Source organism: Calidris pugnax, unplaced genomic scaffold, assembly GCF_001431845.1.
Source record: "Calidris pugnax isolate Ruff unplaced genomic scaffold, ASM143184v1 scaffold41, whole genome shotgun sequence".
NCBI lineage: Eukaryota > Metazoa > Chordata > Aves > Charadriiformes > Scolopacidae > Calidris > Calidris pugnax.
In genome coordinates this window covers 9,771,596-9,788,161 of record NW_015094509.1, presented here as the reverse complement: position 1 = coordinate 9,788,161, position 16,566 = coordinate 9,771,596, and the positions used below count along the sequence as shown (strand labels likewise).

Below are 16,566 nucleotides of genomic sequence, written 5' to 3'. Positions count from 1 at the left end.
TGCAGTGGGCACTCATACATTTCCCATCTTGCTCAGTCATGCACTGTTTGGCGGCTCAGAAAAGTGTCCTCCTAGTCAGATCCTTCTAACGGAGTCACATATATTCTGAAGATACTGGGACAGTTCATCATGCCTTGTCCCTATGAGCATTTTCAAGAGCTGGGCACAGCACTGCTGGTAAAGATGTCACCTTGTATTGCATGGAGCAGAAAGCAAAACTGCTTACTATCCAAAGTCTTGTTCTTCAGCAGAAACACCAAAAAGCAAGGCTCACTCACCAGACTGAGCACTAGGATTAGGCCAGGATTGCCCCTCTATCTTTAGCTGTAGGCAGCACACCAGCATCGGACTAGGGATCAGGCACAAGCACAGAAGGAATCCAGGGGAACCACTCATAGTAATCCATTTCAGACATTTGAAATCACCATCACTCAGCCCTGGAAAAAGGGCTGAAATTCACATGTGAACTGTCCAAAAATCACTAACATGGTAACAGCCACTTCGGTAAATAAACTATTCGGGTTGAGGCAACACAATGGCAGCGGCAGGACTTCTACAGCTACAGTAGTAAGAAATGTGCCCGCCTGCATCTCTGCAGTAATTCTGCTTGCTAAAGAAGAAATTGCCTTTGTGAATTTGTTCAATCTAAAATACTAGATGCCTTGCTTTTAAAGACTTTTCATATGAAAGTGCTTAGTAGAAAGAAAATGGGTAAGTTACATTGTCACTCCTGCTTGCCCAGCCAGAACATATGAATATTAATCCAGCTTTAAGCAAAGATGTTCATTATCTCCTCTTCAACCACTCATTTGAAAACACTGGAAATAGACAGACAAGTGCAACCAAATGCTGCAAGGCCTTTTCTAGCAGCTGTTCCAGCCTGCCTTCAGTGCTTCCTCGATTGAAAAAGTTTACTAAATGCTTTTGAAAGAGATTTGTGGGACATTGCATTTGTCCCTCAAAGATAACAACCCTGAAAGAGCATCTCCTACCTAAACTACTTCTTTTCACACCCAACAATTCACAGAGAACATAAGAATTCTTCAGACTGGAGATCTTGACAAGAAATGGCATAAAACCCAACCAAAGGTTCTCCCAAACCTTCTTGGACCTTTGGAAAAGATTAAACTACTTAAAGTCCAATTTACAAGAACGATTTTGTTTTAATTAAAATTAATACAGAAATTGTTCTTATTGCTTATATATACTTATTTGTATGCACACTCACAAATAAAATCCCCTTTGTTGTATTAAAGCTAGTAAAACAAGCAAAAGCAGCATGAACTGGCTGCTTAATGATGAACTCCGTATTTGTGATTAACCTGAGATTATGATTCAACGCTAGCTGATGACAGTTTGCCTCCTGTAGTGCAGCTCTTGATATAAAATTAATCTTAAACTTTGCACACAAGTGTTAGAACTCAGTATCTGATTTACTGAACTAAAGATTCCACTATGAAAATGAGTAGCAAATTAAAATATTTCAAAAATAAAGACCTTGAACTTCTACACGAAAAAATGAAAAGCACAAAGCTGGGCCACTAAAGACTGTTAGTTAATCCTCTGATTTGAAGTCTAACTATATTTTTGCCACCACTGAGCAGTGTACATATACACTCAGAAAAAACAGCACAGTCACATTCATTTGAACTACTATAACCCAGGTGACGAGGAGAAAAACAGTAAAGCAGTGCTTCAGACCTGGAGCTAGCTTTACCACCTAAGCAAAAACTTTATACCCTCAAACACAAGCCTTCTGTCTTCACTTTCAAAGTCCTTCATAACCTGTCTGCACACCCTATCTACCATCTTGATCATTTCCCAGTCAATATCAATTTCTGCTTTCAGCATTCTTTGATGACAGTCTCTACTGATTGTCAGATAAGAACGGGTCTGCTATTCTGACAGTCATGCTCGTGGGCTGTTCTCCACTGTTTCCACAAAGTTACTCTATTCCTTCAAAAGCTTCTTTGTAATGCCTCATAAAAGGAACAGTGCTTAATTGTCTGTATGCTCATCCAAACAGCTACTGGGTTTCCCTGTAAGTGCTTGTATCTAACAGTCTTCCCCGATTCCATAATCGCTTATCCTTGGAGCAGGGAGAGCTTTCATATTTATATACATCAGCATATTCCTGAGGCACTTGTGTGCTGATTAAAGGCAAGGACTCAAAAATGAAGCAGTAATACAGATAATACATTTCTCCTTGAATCTCCTCATTTGCATCAGTTCCAAGACTAAAAACCACAGAATTCAAGGTTGAACATTAAGTCGACTAATCTTGCAGTTAGTTTTAATGTCAGGAAGACGAAGGAAAAACAGAAACATGCTTTCCGTTCCCAATGTGTAAAGCCTGAATTTAAAGCCTTTGGTTTGGGCACAAAGGTATTGTAGCATAGAGGGGCGAAGAAAAATGAGCAAAGAATTTCAAATAGCTTTTATTAAAAAAAAAAAAAAAAAAAAAAAAGAATAGAAAAGGAAAGAGTTAAGAAGGGCCCAACAGTGCAAAAACTGAGAAAAATCTCCAGGAGAAAAAACAGCATCAAGAGAGGTTTAGCAAGAAGATTTCAATTCTAGATAAAAGTCCTGAGATTTATCATGTAGAGATAATTAATGAGAAGAATATAACACTGGAGATTTAACCACCCTCTAAAATAATACGTAACATTCATGAAGAACAGTCTCATGGGAGTCAATTACCATAACTTAACAAACAGAAACTTGAAAACCACATATAAATGTTTAAGAACACTTTCAAGAATTTCAAATAGTACTTACCAATATATTTCATTAATTTGATAACCTTATAAATGGTCATAATTAAAAACTCAGTGCTGCAGAGGATTACGTTCAGGAGCAGAAAAACACAGGTACAGTTTCATTAAGCTGACAAAGCAAACCAAAACGCCTCACATTCAATTTGTACTTCAATTAGTGGCAACAACTAAATTCATAACCAAAAGAGCACGTATAAAGCGTGTTCAATAGGACACCATTTTAATCACTGCAAAGTTCTGCTCCTGATGCACTTAAACTTCATTTTCTTATAAAATAGCCATATTTATTTAACATTCTTGTTTCAGAAGTAGTAGTATCACCTGTAAACAAGGAAAGGAAGCAAGAAAAAATAAAAGCACAAAGAGTGGGAGAGGAAGGAGGGGAAGCAACAACCTTCAAAATTCACTAAAAATACCACTCATTCTACACTGTGGATTTTGTATATCACTGAGTGAACTTACCACTTACACAACATTTTTGCTGAGAAAATAATATTAGCCTAAAACTAGAAGTTGAGCCATTACTGTCTACTCCAAAGTTTTACATCCAATGAGGAGGTGCTGCAATAGCATAAACAACAAAAATAAAGCCAAACTAACACCGAAACTGAATTAACAATGACACAGCATCACAGTAAAGCACAGATGTACAAAAACATTCCCAGGGGGCTGACACTCTTCAAAAACATAAAGGGAGAGAGGTTTTTAGCTCACCAAGACCTGTAGGGTCCATTGGACAACAGCTTAAAACGATGCCTTGTATTTTAATCCCCTTACATCTTCAAAATAAACATTATTTAAAATAACCCTTTTCCAAAGAATACACATCTAACTAAATTGAGGTCAGAAACTTTACTTTTGCTCAGGTGAAATTATGCATGTGCTTAGAGGTTTCACCTGAAGAAAAAAAAAAATGCAGGATTAAGCCAATAAATTGTAGAGAACTAAACTAAGCTTTCTTGCTAATTATGCTCTTTGCTCACATGAGGTCCTTGGCAGAACAGTTCCAGTTGGAGTTACATTCATTGCAAGGTCATTTTACTATCATTTTCCAGAGAAATATTCTATTGCATTCAGGTTTTTTATTCACTGATTACAAAGATTTTTATGACAATTGGTTTTAGTCAATTGCCACACTGGAAGTTTGAAAACAAGAACTTGTCAAAACATTTTCTTTTTCTGAAACACCTTCAAATAGTAATTTAAAAAATAAAATTCAAACTGTCAACTTTTTACATCATATCCTTAGAAAACAGCATAAGAGTGTTTTCATTTACATTCTTGTTAGTCAAAGGTAATCCTTCTATGGCACAGACCCAAATTTTACCCTCCTGAGTGTACATACCACTGAATAATTTGTTCAAATGTCAGTTGCAATTTTCAAAAATCCTTTCTTGCCCCTGAATTTTAAACATCTGTAACAAATACTTGTTTTGAGAGTACTTTACATTCATGACACTTGACCTTTTGCTGTATGCACCACAAAATTTAAGTTTCAAATACCATGCAAGCAGGAAATCTGATCATTCTGGCAGTAGCCATCTGCATGGTCCAATATCAAATATTAGTTCTGGGTTGCACAAAGTCATGAGCTACAAAACTTCTTCTGCAACTTCTATAATTAGTTGCAATTTGCTGCTTCTAATACACATTTCTCTTGGAACATCTGGCCTCGAAATCTTACCTTAACATCAGAAAAGTACTTAGCATTGGGTTGTTGGTGTGCACACGTGTGTATACGCACATCGATTAAGTGTAACTACACAACACAAGCATATACTTTGTGGGTGGCATACCTAGGAGTAGGAATTTCTACTCCACCAACAAAAGCCTTTTAGCTCTGGAATTGTAAAAGAATATTACAAGAAATATCAAATGTAATGGGAAAAGTCTTTTCCAGTGTTCCTGCTGGCTTGTATCTGATTTTTTGATGTCAAGTGTCAACAGCTCATCAAGCACCCTATGAAGCACTTGAGAGCTTTGCATAAATTGGAATTTTCTTTTGCATGATCCTTAATACAACTAGACGACTATGTTGAAACTGAAACATGACCAAGGCTTTAAAAAAACCCAAAAACCAAACAAAACAAAAAAAAACCACCACAAAAACCTCTCTACAGCTAAAGAGCGACACTGACTAAAAAAACAAGTTAAATACTAAGGTATGCAAGTACTTTTTGTTATATGAATTAGACACATAACAAAATTGAACCACAACATATTTCAGCTTTATTGCATCAGAATGAATTCTTTCCTGAGCCTGTGAAATCACGTAGTGGACAAATTACTGCAGCAACTAAACAAAAAGCGCTTTGAGATCCTTATATCTAAGAAGACTTCCAAGCACATTCAAGCAAGTACTCCAACATCTAAAGGGAAAACAGAATTACAATCCAGGAGCTTTAAAGCACACCTTTAACAGTAACAGCATATCTTCTGAAAAATACCCAACGTACAGCTCAGAGCTATCTCAAGCAACCAGCACTGCTTCTTGGGAGGCAGAACTGGGAACACGCAGGATGCCACATTGCTCTTGAGATCCATTTCTTGTCTAGTCATAGGAAAATTCTGGCAGAGGCACTATTAACACGCTTTTACATCTGCAAGAACATAGCTAGAGCTAATAAAGAATTAAAGATAAGCATACAGGAAAATACTAGCCATGATAGGAATAACAATATTACCCTCTCAGAAAATAACAGGGAACCACAACTTCACATGCCTTATGCTTCATATGGCTTTAAAGAAAGTGACCTATATAAGCTATTATTCTCATCAACCTCTTAATGTTAGAACAGCATTCATCACATTTCTTACCTGAGCTCCATCCTTTAATTTCAAGATGCATTCCATTGTATTGATAGTGATGACAACTGGTTCTGATCCCAATTTTGTCCATGGCACATGAATCCGAAGTTCATGAATATGCCCACTTAAAAAAGTAAATGGTAGTTTCAGCTCCTAACAGCAACAAAAAGAGTGGTGAATTAACTACTGAAAGATATCAAAATTCAAGACACATTTGTAACTTCAAATAGCGCAGCACTGGCACAAAACAAAAGTCAAAATTTGTTCTGTCTCCTCAAATCAGCAGTGTGCGATGGGGCTTGGCAACTGGCTTTAGAATCACTTGCACTACAATTGGTCCATAAACTCTGAGGTCAAACAGGCAAGTTGCTAGGGAATTCCAGACAAACACATAGAAGTGGATCCAGAAAGTCTGTTTTCCTGCACTGCTTGACTCTAGACCTATCCCTGCTATATACAAGTTCTACACAAATAAAATTTGAGGATAAGTGGATTTTGCGTTTAGTACTTGACATATATGACAAAGCCTACCCATAGAATATTTCCATGAAGTTAGTTGATGTTATTATTTGCCTAACATCTTAAAACTGTAATCAAATCTTAAGTGATATGTTTTGAAAGTCCACTAAAAATTTTGATTTTTCTAAGTAGTTACCGTGTCATAAGCTTAGAGTTAAAATAACCACTACCATAACTGTGGTGGGTTAGCATCCTGAGATAGCCTCTGACTACTCACCCAAAAGAGAAGTCAACTGTTCTTACACACAAATACCTAGCACCATCACAGCAACAACAGCTGCTAAGAAGCAATATTAAGCTCCATTCTCCACCTGATGCCTCCTCAACCTTTCTACTGGTACTATGAAAAAGTTCATTCAAGAGCTAAGAGTAGATTAGCATGTTCACTGCTGACAAAATCTTCAGAAGACAACTACACAAAATTATAGTTGTAATTTTTTTTTTTTTTTTTTTTTTTGCAAAATACAGCTTTCTGTTTGTGAATTGTTTTTTGGGGTTTAATGAGCTTTCATTAACAAAGCTTAAAAAAGCCACACCTGTCTCACATCAGGGAAACTCTTGACTGCTACCTCGGCCACGCTTACACAAAGTCACATCTAATTACAAGTGCCCATTCTGAAAGATGAGTGTTAGAGATCTTCTCATAAAACCAGTTTGAAAAAAACTGTTAATTTCACAGAATCACAGAATCACAGAATTGTAGTGGTTGGAAGGGACCTCAGAGATCATCGAGTCCAACCACAAAAAAAAAAAAAAAAAAAAAACAAAAAAAAAAACAAAAAAAAAAAAAAAAACCACCACCAAACAAACAACACCAGCTCCCACCACCTAAACACACAACAACCTCCAACCAAAAAACCATCACCCACCCACACAGCACCCCACCACAAACCAGTAATCTTGGGCACTAGAGCATGCCCTGAAGAACCATGTCTACACGTTTCTTAAATACCTCCAGGGATGGTGACTCCCCCCCCTCCCTGGGCAGCCCATTCCAATGCTGTTTTCACAAAGTGTTTTTTCTTCATCTCATTCACTAATACACTGAAGGAGTTCAGTTAAAAGCCTCGCTTCTAAAAATCCAGCCTTAGGCTTACAATCAACACAAATAAAATTTTAGTCCAGACAGTTTCATTTAAGCCACTGAAAAGCAACTACTGGACAGTTTAGCTACAGATGTTGCTACCTTATGTCCCACAGCTTGGGAAGGGTTGCAGGATGCAGAAATAAATGATCAAAAAATAAGCAATCTAAAAATACAGTACAACTTAAGAGACAATGCTTTCATGAATTGAGACAGCAAACTACTAACAGTAATAGAAATAAATTCTGTTTCCAGACTTGCAGATACATAATTTTTATGTCACCAATACCCCGATGTCTATTTAGATCCTGACTTGTGTTCACAAATTTATGAGTTCACTTCAAAAGATGTTCCAAAATGGTTTTACGCTGTTTGCTGGATGGATTTAACATATTCTCATTTTTGTCTGGTTAACTGTAAGATATTGAAAGAAACATAAGTAGGAATTCTTTCAAAATGAGGTTATACAACCAAACGCACAGTCTATTTACACAACACTGTTCTTTAAGGGAATTTAGATACAAATATTGTCTGATATCATCCTAATTGCAAATGCAAGTTTACTTAAAGCAATGCAGAGAAATCTTTGTGGTGCTATTTCAGTAGACAATACAAAACCAGATTTAGTAACTTGTTCATAACACAGCATAACAAAGATCATTTTTATTCCTCCTCCTTTCCTGTGCAATCTTTCCCGTTTCATTAAGTACTGCATGAAATTCTTAATGTATCTTTTGTACTTATGACTGATTAGACTTTACACTTTAGATTTTACATTTACATCACATAAATCCTTAAAAAAATTATGATATGGCTGAAAACAAGCTCCCGGACTTGACTCATAAATAAGTGACCGACATCATGACTGCGGACTAGATGATCATAATCACAGACACTTACAGTAAGGATATTTTCATGCCTTCATTTCACAGAATCACATGGGGTTGGAAGGGACCTCTAGAGTCATCTAGTCCAACCCCCCTGCCAAAGCAGGTCGCACAGGAACATCTCCAAGCGGGTTTTGAATGTCTTCAGAGACAAAGACTCCACCACCTCCCTGGGCAGCCTCTTCAAGAGGAGATGCTCCAGGCCCCTAATCATCTTTGTAGCCCTCTGCTGCACCCTCTCCAGCAGTCGCCTGTCCCTCTTGAACTGGGGAGCCCAGAACTGGACACAGTGCTCCATATGGGGCCTCACCAGGGCAGAGTAGAGGGGCAGGATAACCTCTCTTGACCTGCTGGTCACACTCTTCCTGATGAACCCCAGGATGCCATTGGCCTTCTTGGCCAGAAGAGCACATTGCTGGCTCATGGTCATCCTATTGTCCACCAGGACTCCTAGATCTTTCTCCTCAGAGGTGCTCTCCAGCAAGCCAGCCCACAACCTGTCCTGGTGCAGGGGGTTATTTCTCCCCAGGTGCAGCACCCTACACTTGCCTTTATTGAAGTTCATCCAGTTCCTCTCTGCCCAGCTCTCCAGCCTGTCCAGGTCTCACTGTATGGCAGCACAGCCCTCCATCGTGTCAACAACCCCTCCCAGTTTTGTATCGTCAGCAAACTTGCTGAAGGTACGTTCCATCCGCTCATCCAGGTCATTCATGAATATATTGGAGAGGACTGGACCCAGTACTGACCCCTGGGGGACTCAAAATTAAAACCACATCCCCTGTCTATTTCATTCTTCTTTCAATGGCCATACTGTCCAAATCTCCCATTATCTTTTGCTGCATTTCTCTTGGCTCCTTCACTCGGACACAAGACTCCAGCTAAGACTCACCACACCACACACAACAGCAAACAGCTTTATCTGGCTCACACACTCAGCTCCTTAAGTTGCCAACTCAGATAAGCATAGAAGGAAACAGCCCCGTCGCTAAGACTAGTAGCTCATATTGACAGCAGGTTCCAAACTCTGTATCAATTGTTTTATGTTGGTAAAGCTTGTCTTTTTAAGGCTAAGTTTTACAGAGCCTCCTGATCTAATCCACACAAGCCAGTTGATCAGATAAGTCCCTCAATTACTTTTAAGTTTAGATACAACTGGAATGATAAAAGATGGAATAATAAATCAATATAGAGAGCACAAATCTGTATTTACTATGCACAATTAAGAAGAGATCCTACTTTACTTTGTGATATTTTGAATGAGCTAGTACATGCAATTAGTAAATATGCCTGGAAAATAAAATTAGTTAGTGTTCATGCTGTAAAACAGTTGTTACTGAAAGAAGAAACATGTCCACAAAAAAGCCTTTCTCCTCACACCCCATAACTTATAGAATGCGCAAAGAATTGCCATTCGTTACTAAATAAATGGCATAGAAATAATGCAAGAATAACTAAATTGAGGGGGGGCGGGGAAAGGACTTGCGTAAGAAAAAAAAAAAAAGCAGTGAGTAGTAAATGAATTCTCTGCACTGACCAGTCAGTCAATTTCACTCAACTGACTGAATGGTCCATGGTCAGTCAACTGACCATTTAGTCAATTTCGTTTAGATGAAATATACAAACCGTAACCATTGTAAACAAAACATACCTGTTCAAGTACATCCAACTTCAATTCAAGTTTACTAAGCACAACATCCCCTCCCCAGAGTGACAGCTGTAGATCTGAAGGCTTCAAGTTCTTTATGTAGCGATTCACATAACTCATCAAAATAGGAGTTACGTAGGACTCCAGCATTCTGGAAGATTCGGAAAAAAAAAAAAAAAAAAAAAGACAAGACAATGAGATATTATTTATAAACCTGTCAGCCTGGTTTTCAATACAGCAACAGTCACATTGTATATTTCAAGTTTTGCTTTCTAAACATACATGTCTGTATGTAGAGACAGATATACCTAAACATAGGGATGAAATATACACTGAGATGAAAGCACACCTATTTGCATTTACAAATTTCCATCTTTTATATATATATATATATATGTGTGTGTGTGTATAAACTAATAATTGGCTTGCACACTATGCAAAGAAAAGGCGACCCAAACAAATCATAAAAACAAAGACGGAGGGGATCAAGCAGTCTACTCTGCTTTCACATGAAATTGACATGACAGAAACGTGGAAGCTTTAAGTGATAAAAGCCCACAGTAAACCATCCCCTGAGACACCCCTCACGCACCTGACACCCCCAGCACCCTGCACCCGGCAAAACCGCCAGGTCCCTCCCACCCTTAAGTAAACCAACATCCCTCACCACCCAAGCTGAGGTTACATTCACGCTGGCCACCACCACCCTCCTACCCCCGACCCTTCCCAGTACCCCCACCCTCCCCGAGGGGACCTTTTCCCGCCCCCATCACCGCCGCAGCCTCCCCCGGGCAGCCTCCCCCGGGCACCCTCACCAAGCCGGGAACCCCCCGCCCATAGCCTCGGGACACCCCTCACAGCTCCCAGCCCTATGTCCTCTCAGGCTCCCTTTTACCTGCCCTTCCGACCGCCTTCGGAGGCTCCGCGCCCCCGGGCGGGCCGGCCGCGGGAGCCCCGCGCAGGCAGCTCCGGCACCGCCGCACGGCCGCTTCCGGGTTCCCCGGCGCGTGTGCACCGCCTCCGGTCCCCGCCGCCCCCGCGCCGGACGGGTTTAGCGGTGGGACCGGAAGTCGGCTTTGAAGCCGGGCGGAGATCACGCGCTCTGCCAGGGCGGGAAGGGGTGGGCGGGGCCGCCGTGAGGGGATGGCGCGAGCCGTGGGCGAGAAACGGTATATATATATATGTGTGTGTGTGTATAAACTAATAATTGGCTTGCACACTATGCAAAGAAAAGGCGACCCAAACAAATCATAAAAACAAAGACGGAGGGGATCAAGCAGTCTACTCTGCTTTCACATGAAATTGACATGACAGAAACGTGGAAGCTTTAAGTGATAAAAGCCCACAGTAAACCATCCCCTGAGACACCCCTCACGCACCTGACACCCCCAGCACCCTGCACCCGGCAAAACCGCCAGGTCCCTCCCACCCTTAAGTAAACCAACATCCCTCACCACCCAAGCTGAGGTTACATTCACGCTGGCCACCACCACCCTCCTACCCCCGACCCTTCCCAGTACCCCCACCCTCCCCGAGGGGACCTTTTCCCGCCCCCATCACCGCCGCAGCCTCCCCCGGGCAGCCTCCCCCGGGCACCCTCACCAAGCCGGGAACCCCCCGCCCATAGCCTCGGGACACCCCTCACAGCTCCCAGCCCTATGTCCTCTCAGGCTCCCTTTTACCTGCCCTTCCGACCGCCTTCGGAGGCTCCGCGCCCCCGGGCGGGCCGGCCGCGGGAGCCCCGCGCAGGCAGCTCCGGCACCGCCGCACGGCCGCTTCCGGGTTCCCCGGCGCGTGTGCACCGCCTCCGGTCCCCGCCGCCCCCGCGCCGGACGGGTTTAGCGGTGGGACCGGAAGTCGGCTTTGAAGCCGGGCGGAGATCACGCGCTCTGCCAGGGCGGGAAGGGGTGGGCGGGGCCGCCGTGAGGGGATGGCGCGAGCCGTGGGCGAGAAACGGGGAGGCGGCAGAGGCCGGCGGGTGTGGGGTGTGCGGCTGATGGCTCCTCACAGCGCGGGGGGGGTCCTGCCGCCCCACGGGTGTGAATCCCTCGAAGCAGTCTACTCTGCTTTCACATGAAATTGACATGACAGAAACGTGGAAGCTTTAAGTGATAAAAGCCCACAGTAAACCATCCCCTGAGACACCCCTCACGCACCTGACACCCCCAGCACCCTGCACCCGGCAAAACCGCCAGGTCCCTCCCACCCTTAAGTAAACCAACATCCCTCACCACCCAAGCTGAGGTTACATTCACGCTGGCCACCACCACCCTCCTACCCCCGACCCTTCCCAGTACCCCCACCCTCCCCGAGGGGACCTTTTCCCGCCCCCATCACCGCCGCAGCCTCCCCCGGGCAGCCTCCCCCGGGCACCCTCACCAAGCCGGGAACCCCCCGCCCATAGCCTCGGGACACCCCTCACAGCTCCCAGCCCTATGTCCTCTCAGGCTCCCTTTTACCTGCCCTTCCGACCGCCTTCGGAGGCTCCGCGCCCCCGGGCGGGCCGGCCGCGGGAGCCCCGCGCAGGCAGCTCCGGCACCGCCGCACGGCCGCTTCCGGGTTCCCCGGCGCGTGTGCACCGCCTCCGGTCCCCGCCGCCCCCGCGCCGGACGGGTTTAGCGGTGGGACCGGAAGTCGGCTTTGAAGCCGGGCGGAGATCACGCGCTCTGCCAGGGCGGGAAGGGGTGGGCGGGGCCGCCGTGAGGGGATGGCGCGAGCCGTGGGCGAGAAACGGGGAGGCGGCAGAGGCCGGCGGGGGTGGGGTGTGCGGCTGATGGCTCCTCACAGCGCGGGGGGGGGCCTGCCGCCCCACGGGTGTGAATCCCTCGGGAGGGCCACGAAGATGCTCAGAGGGATGGAGCACCTCCTCTGTGAAGACAGGCTGAGGGAGCTGGGATTGTTCAGCCTGGAGAAGAGGAGGCTCCGGGGAGACCTTATAGCAGCCTTTCAATATCTGAAGGGTGCCTATAGAAGAGCTGGGGAGGGACTCTTTGCCAGGAAGTGTAATGATAGGACAAGGGGAAACGGTTTTAAATTGGAAGAAAAAAGATTCAGATTAGATATCAGGAAGAAATTCTTCACTATGAGGGTAGTGAGGCACTGGAACAGGTTGCCCAGAGAAGCTGTGGCTGCCCCATGCCAGGCTGGATGTGGCCTTGAGCAACCTGCTCTAGTGGGAGGTGTCCCTGCCCAGGGCAGAGGGGCTGGAACTGGATGATCTTTGAGGTCCCTTCCAACCCTAACCATTCTATGATTCTATGAAAAGAGGCTGAGGGGGGCGGGCGTTAACCCGCCATCAATCCCCCAAATGGGTTACCATTGGGTGCGTGGCTTCGGCCAACGCCAGCCCCAGGTTGTGATTCACGTCATTGTATCAATAGGTGACCGTTTGGGGCAAACCTCGGTGACGCCGGCCATGTCGGTTATTTCCCCTGTGTTTAATAAAGATGGGCATTTTCCGCTTTACTCTTGAGTGAGGTGTCTGCTCGGGTTTCTGAACTCCACCATTTCAACTGAGTTAGTGCTTCGCTTTGCTGCTGCGCCCAGAGCTCCTCTCAGCGTGCTGGCCATGGGGAAAGCCCCCCGCAGCGGCCCTCAGCCCTGTCCGCATCGCTGCAGTCGGGGGGAAAGCGCCCTGGAGAGACGAGAGCTCAAGGACTCCTTGCGGGCTGGCATGTGGATCAGCTGGAAAAGAGCCTGGGCCCATTTTTCTCCAGGCTGGAGGGCAGTAGGCAGCGCCTGCGGGCACGGCTTTGATGTAGATAATGAATAACCTTTTACAGGGACGTCCAATTTGAGTTTTAAAGAAAAGCCTGGGAGATGCCCGTTGAGTTAGATATTCCCCCTGGAAATTTGCAGTCACAGAATGATATGGGGTTGGAAGGGACCTCTGGAGATCACCTAGTCCAACCCCCTGCCAAAGCAGGTCCACTCAGAGCAGGTTGCACAGGAATGTGTCCAGATGGGTTTGGAACATCTCCAGAGAAGGAGACTCCACCACCTCCCTGGGCAGCCTCTTCCAGGGCTCTGCCACCCTCAAAGGAAAGAAGTTCCTCCCCATGTTTAGGTGGAACTTCTTATATTCAAGTTTGTGCCCATTTCCTCTTGTCCTGTCCCTGGGCACCACTGAAAAAAGACCGGCCACGTCCTCTTGACACCCACCCTTTAAGTATTTTTAAGCATTGATCAGATCCCCCCTCAGCCTTCTCTTCTCTAGACTAAAAAGACCCAAGTCCCTCAGCCTCTCCTCATAAGTCTGCTTCTGACTTACGAATGTTCTTGAAGAGTTCCTTCACGCAACCGCTATGCGTTTTTGTCCCTCTGCTGGAGTTGTGGGAGTGGTGAATTTTACTGGTAAAACTTTTTGGGAGTCTACACTGCAAGCCATCTTAGTGAAATAATCTCTGTTAATGGAAGCAACCTCGTTTATAGCACAGGCTCCCTATAGAGTTGCGTTGACACAGCAGAGGATGTGCCAACAGATAAGTGTAATGTTGAAGCACACCCTAAGCACGCATCAAAAAGTCCTCGTTTCAACAGAAAAACATTCCTCTGTTTCTTTGTCCGTTGTGTGACTACTTTTGAATGACACATCCAATCAACGCTGGAATGTTTTCTGAAAGTTTGGAATTGAAGAACAACGCCCTGTTTTGGTGAAAATCAGTAAACTAGAAGAAGAGTAAGGGAGACACGTAGTGCTCCTGGCAGCTGCTTGGCAGACCCAGCAGCTCAGAACAACTCTGTAATTTTCCTGGCAGTTATTAGCATTTCATTATAACTACCTCCATCTCAGTTCCAGTTCAAGTATGTTGACATTCTGAATAATTTGTTTCCTACAAAAAAAAAAAAAAAAAAAAAACGAAAAAATGGGAGGAAGAGCTCATGCGGGAACCGGTCTTTGACAGAAGGGAAGTGGGTGGCATGAAACAAAAGTAGCTGGAGAGGGTTTCGAGATGTGCAAAGATGTTTCCCTGATGTGCAAAGAGGTGAGAGCCGAGTACAGGGGGAATTTGCAAGTAACAGGCAGGTTGTGTGCAGTAATGAACTTGGGCATACTAAGCAATGAGGGCACGTCTGCTGGAAACATCAGCTGCCTGAGCTAGTCCAATTTATTCGATATTTCAGCAATTCAGTGAAATGTGACCAATAGATATAACCAAAAAAGTGCATATCTAGTGGTATGAATGAACATCTTGTTCATTCATATAACTTGAGTTATTCGGAATCCCTTAAAAGCTAGCAAAAATAGATATAGTTCAACCTGGAGACTGGGAAAGTGTACCACAAGATTGTGTAACGTTTGGCCAGAAGTGAAGAGGACAGGACTTCAGGGAAGTCCTCAGGAAATGCATCTACTTACAGAGGACTATATGTTGATAGAAGAGACTGTAGGTGTGTTTCTGTCGTCAGTGTTGTTGCTGCTACAGGTGATGTGCATTTTCTGCTACGGAAGTGGGATCAGTGGAGAGCAAAGTGGAGGGGAAAAATAGAGTTCATAAAAATGCGGAAAGATGAGGAAAGTCAGAGGATGATTAAGTGACTATCCCACCAGCAGAGGCTGCAGTCAAGGGGAAAAGCAAGAAAATTAGACATTTAAATAGATTTTTAAATGGTTGGCCCAGGTTGTTTGCAGGAAGTCGGGGCAATCTGAGGTTATTGACAAGGTGAATTGTCAACAACCTGTGAGGAACTCCTTTTTTCACTGGAAAAAGGTTTCCAATTCTTTAACCTTCTCCTTCACTATGTCCCTTGGCTAACATAGGGTATTTTAACCAAGTTAGCTTAGTGGGCAAACTGCTGTCCGTGTCTGTCCTGCTCTGATTCTGCCTGTCCTGCTCCAGTGCCTCCAAGGAGAGCAGCAGGGATGTGGGCAGCTGGTCCCAGGAGCCTTCAGTATGTCCATATGGGACAAGACTTTGCTATTTTGTGGTTCTTTATAGCCTACTGAGGTGCCCTCTGGACAGCACGAGACTGACAGCATGAAAGAGTTGGTGACCTTAAATAAGGAACTAATGGAGATATTTTAGAAACTGTGAAGGAAATTAAAAGTGACTTGGGCTTCTTCCTCTTCTCCTGTTCTAGGTGCTAAAATTTGGATTAGTTAATCTGTAATGTTTTGTGATGATTCCCTTTTCCTATTATATACTAGATATAAATATATAAAGAATGTATATAAATGTATGTATTATATAATATATGTAAAACATATTGTAAAGATATTTTGTAAAGATATAAAGTTTTGCCCTGTTTTACTGGGAATTTCCTCAGCTCATGACTAGACTGATTAAAATAATGTATCTTTCAATATTTTTCAGACATTTAAAAATTGCATCAACAAAAGAAAACAATATAGATCAATCTGTTTTGCTGTTAGAATTACATAGCTTATTAGTGATGTCATATATCTAATTATTAAATCATATGCAGCCATCAAAAAGCGGGAAACAAACAATTACCATCCCACTTTTATGACTATGGGGTTATTTTCAAGTTCAGCAAAATGCACACAGATTTGGAATTTGGAAAAAACAAAACCAAATAAAATTTAAGAAAAAAAAATGCCCAACCAGCTTGACCAGAGTGAGCAGGGCTGGGTTGGAAAGGGTCTGGTCCAGACACGTGGGGTGCACTCAAATATAAGGATTTAACTACAGTAACTGGTGCTTTAAAATGTAGACTGCATGTATAAATTCCTTTTACATACGTTCAGATTGCTTTGGGAGTTATTAGAGCTCCGATACAGAGGCTGTGGTTGCGTCTCCAGAACACCTGCAGTGCTGAACGTTTCATTCAGACACCAGAATGAATGGAAGACGAGATAGAAAACCTGAATGGAACAGAGTGGGA

The 16,566-nt window shown here is 43.7% G+C and overlaps 1 protein-coding gene across 8 annotated transcripts in view; it reads right to left on the bottom strand.

Annotated features, from left to right (window-relative positions):
• The window catches only part of VPS13B (vacuolar protein sorting 13 homolog B (yeast)), a 461,850-nt gene extending 451,980 nt beyond the window's left edge, over positions 1-9,870 (bottom strand). For all 8 annotated transcript variants that reach the window (XM_014965404.1, XM_014965406.1, XM_014965405.1 and 5 more), the window contains exons 1-2: positions 9,724-9,870; positions 5,595-5,738 (exon numbers count right to left, since the gene is read on the bottom strand). In XM_014965404.1, coding sequence (XP_014820890.1) covers positions 5,595-5,738; positions 9,724-9,870 — 291 coding nt within the window. The remainder of the gene's footprint in view (positions 1-5,594; positions 5,739-9,723) is intronic.
• Between the last annotated feature and the right edge of the window lie 6,696 nt (positions 9,871-16,566).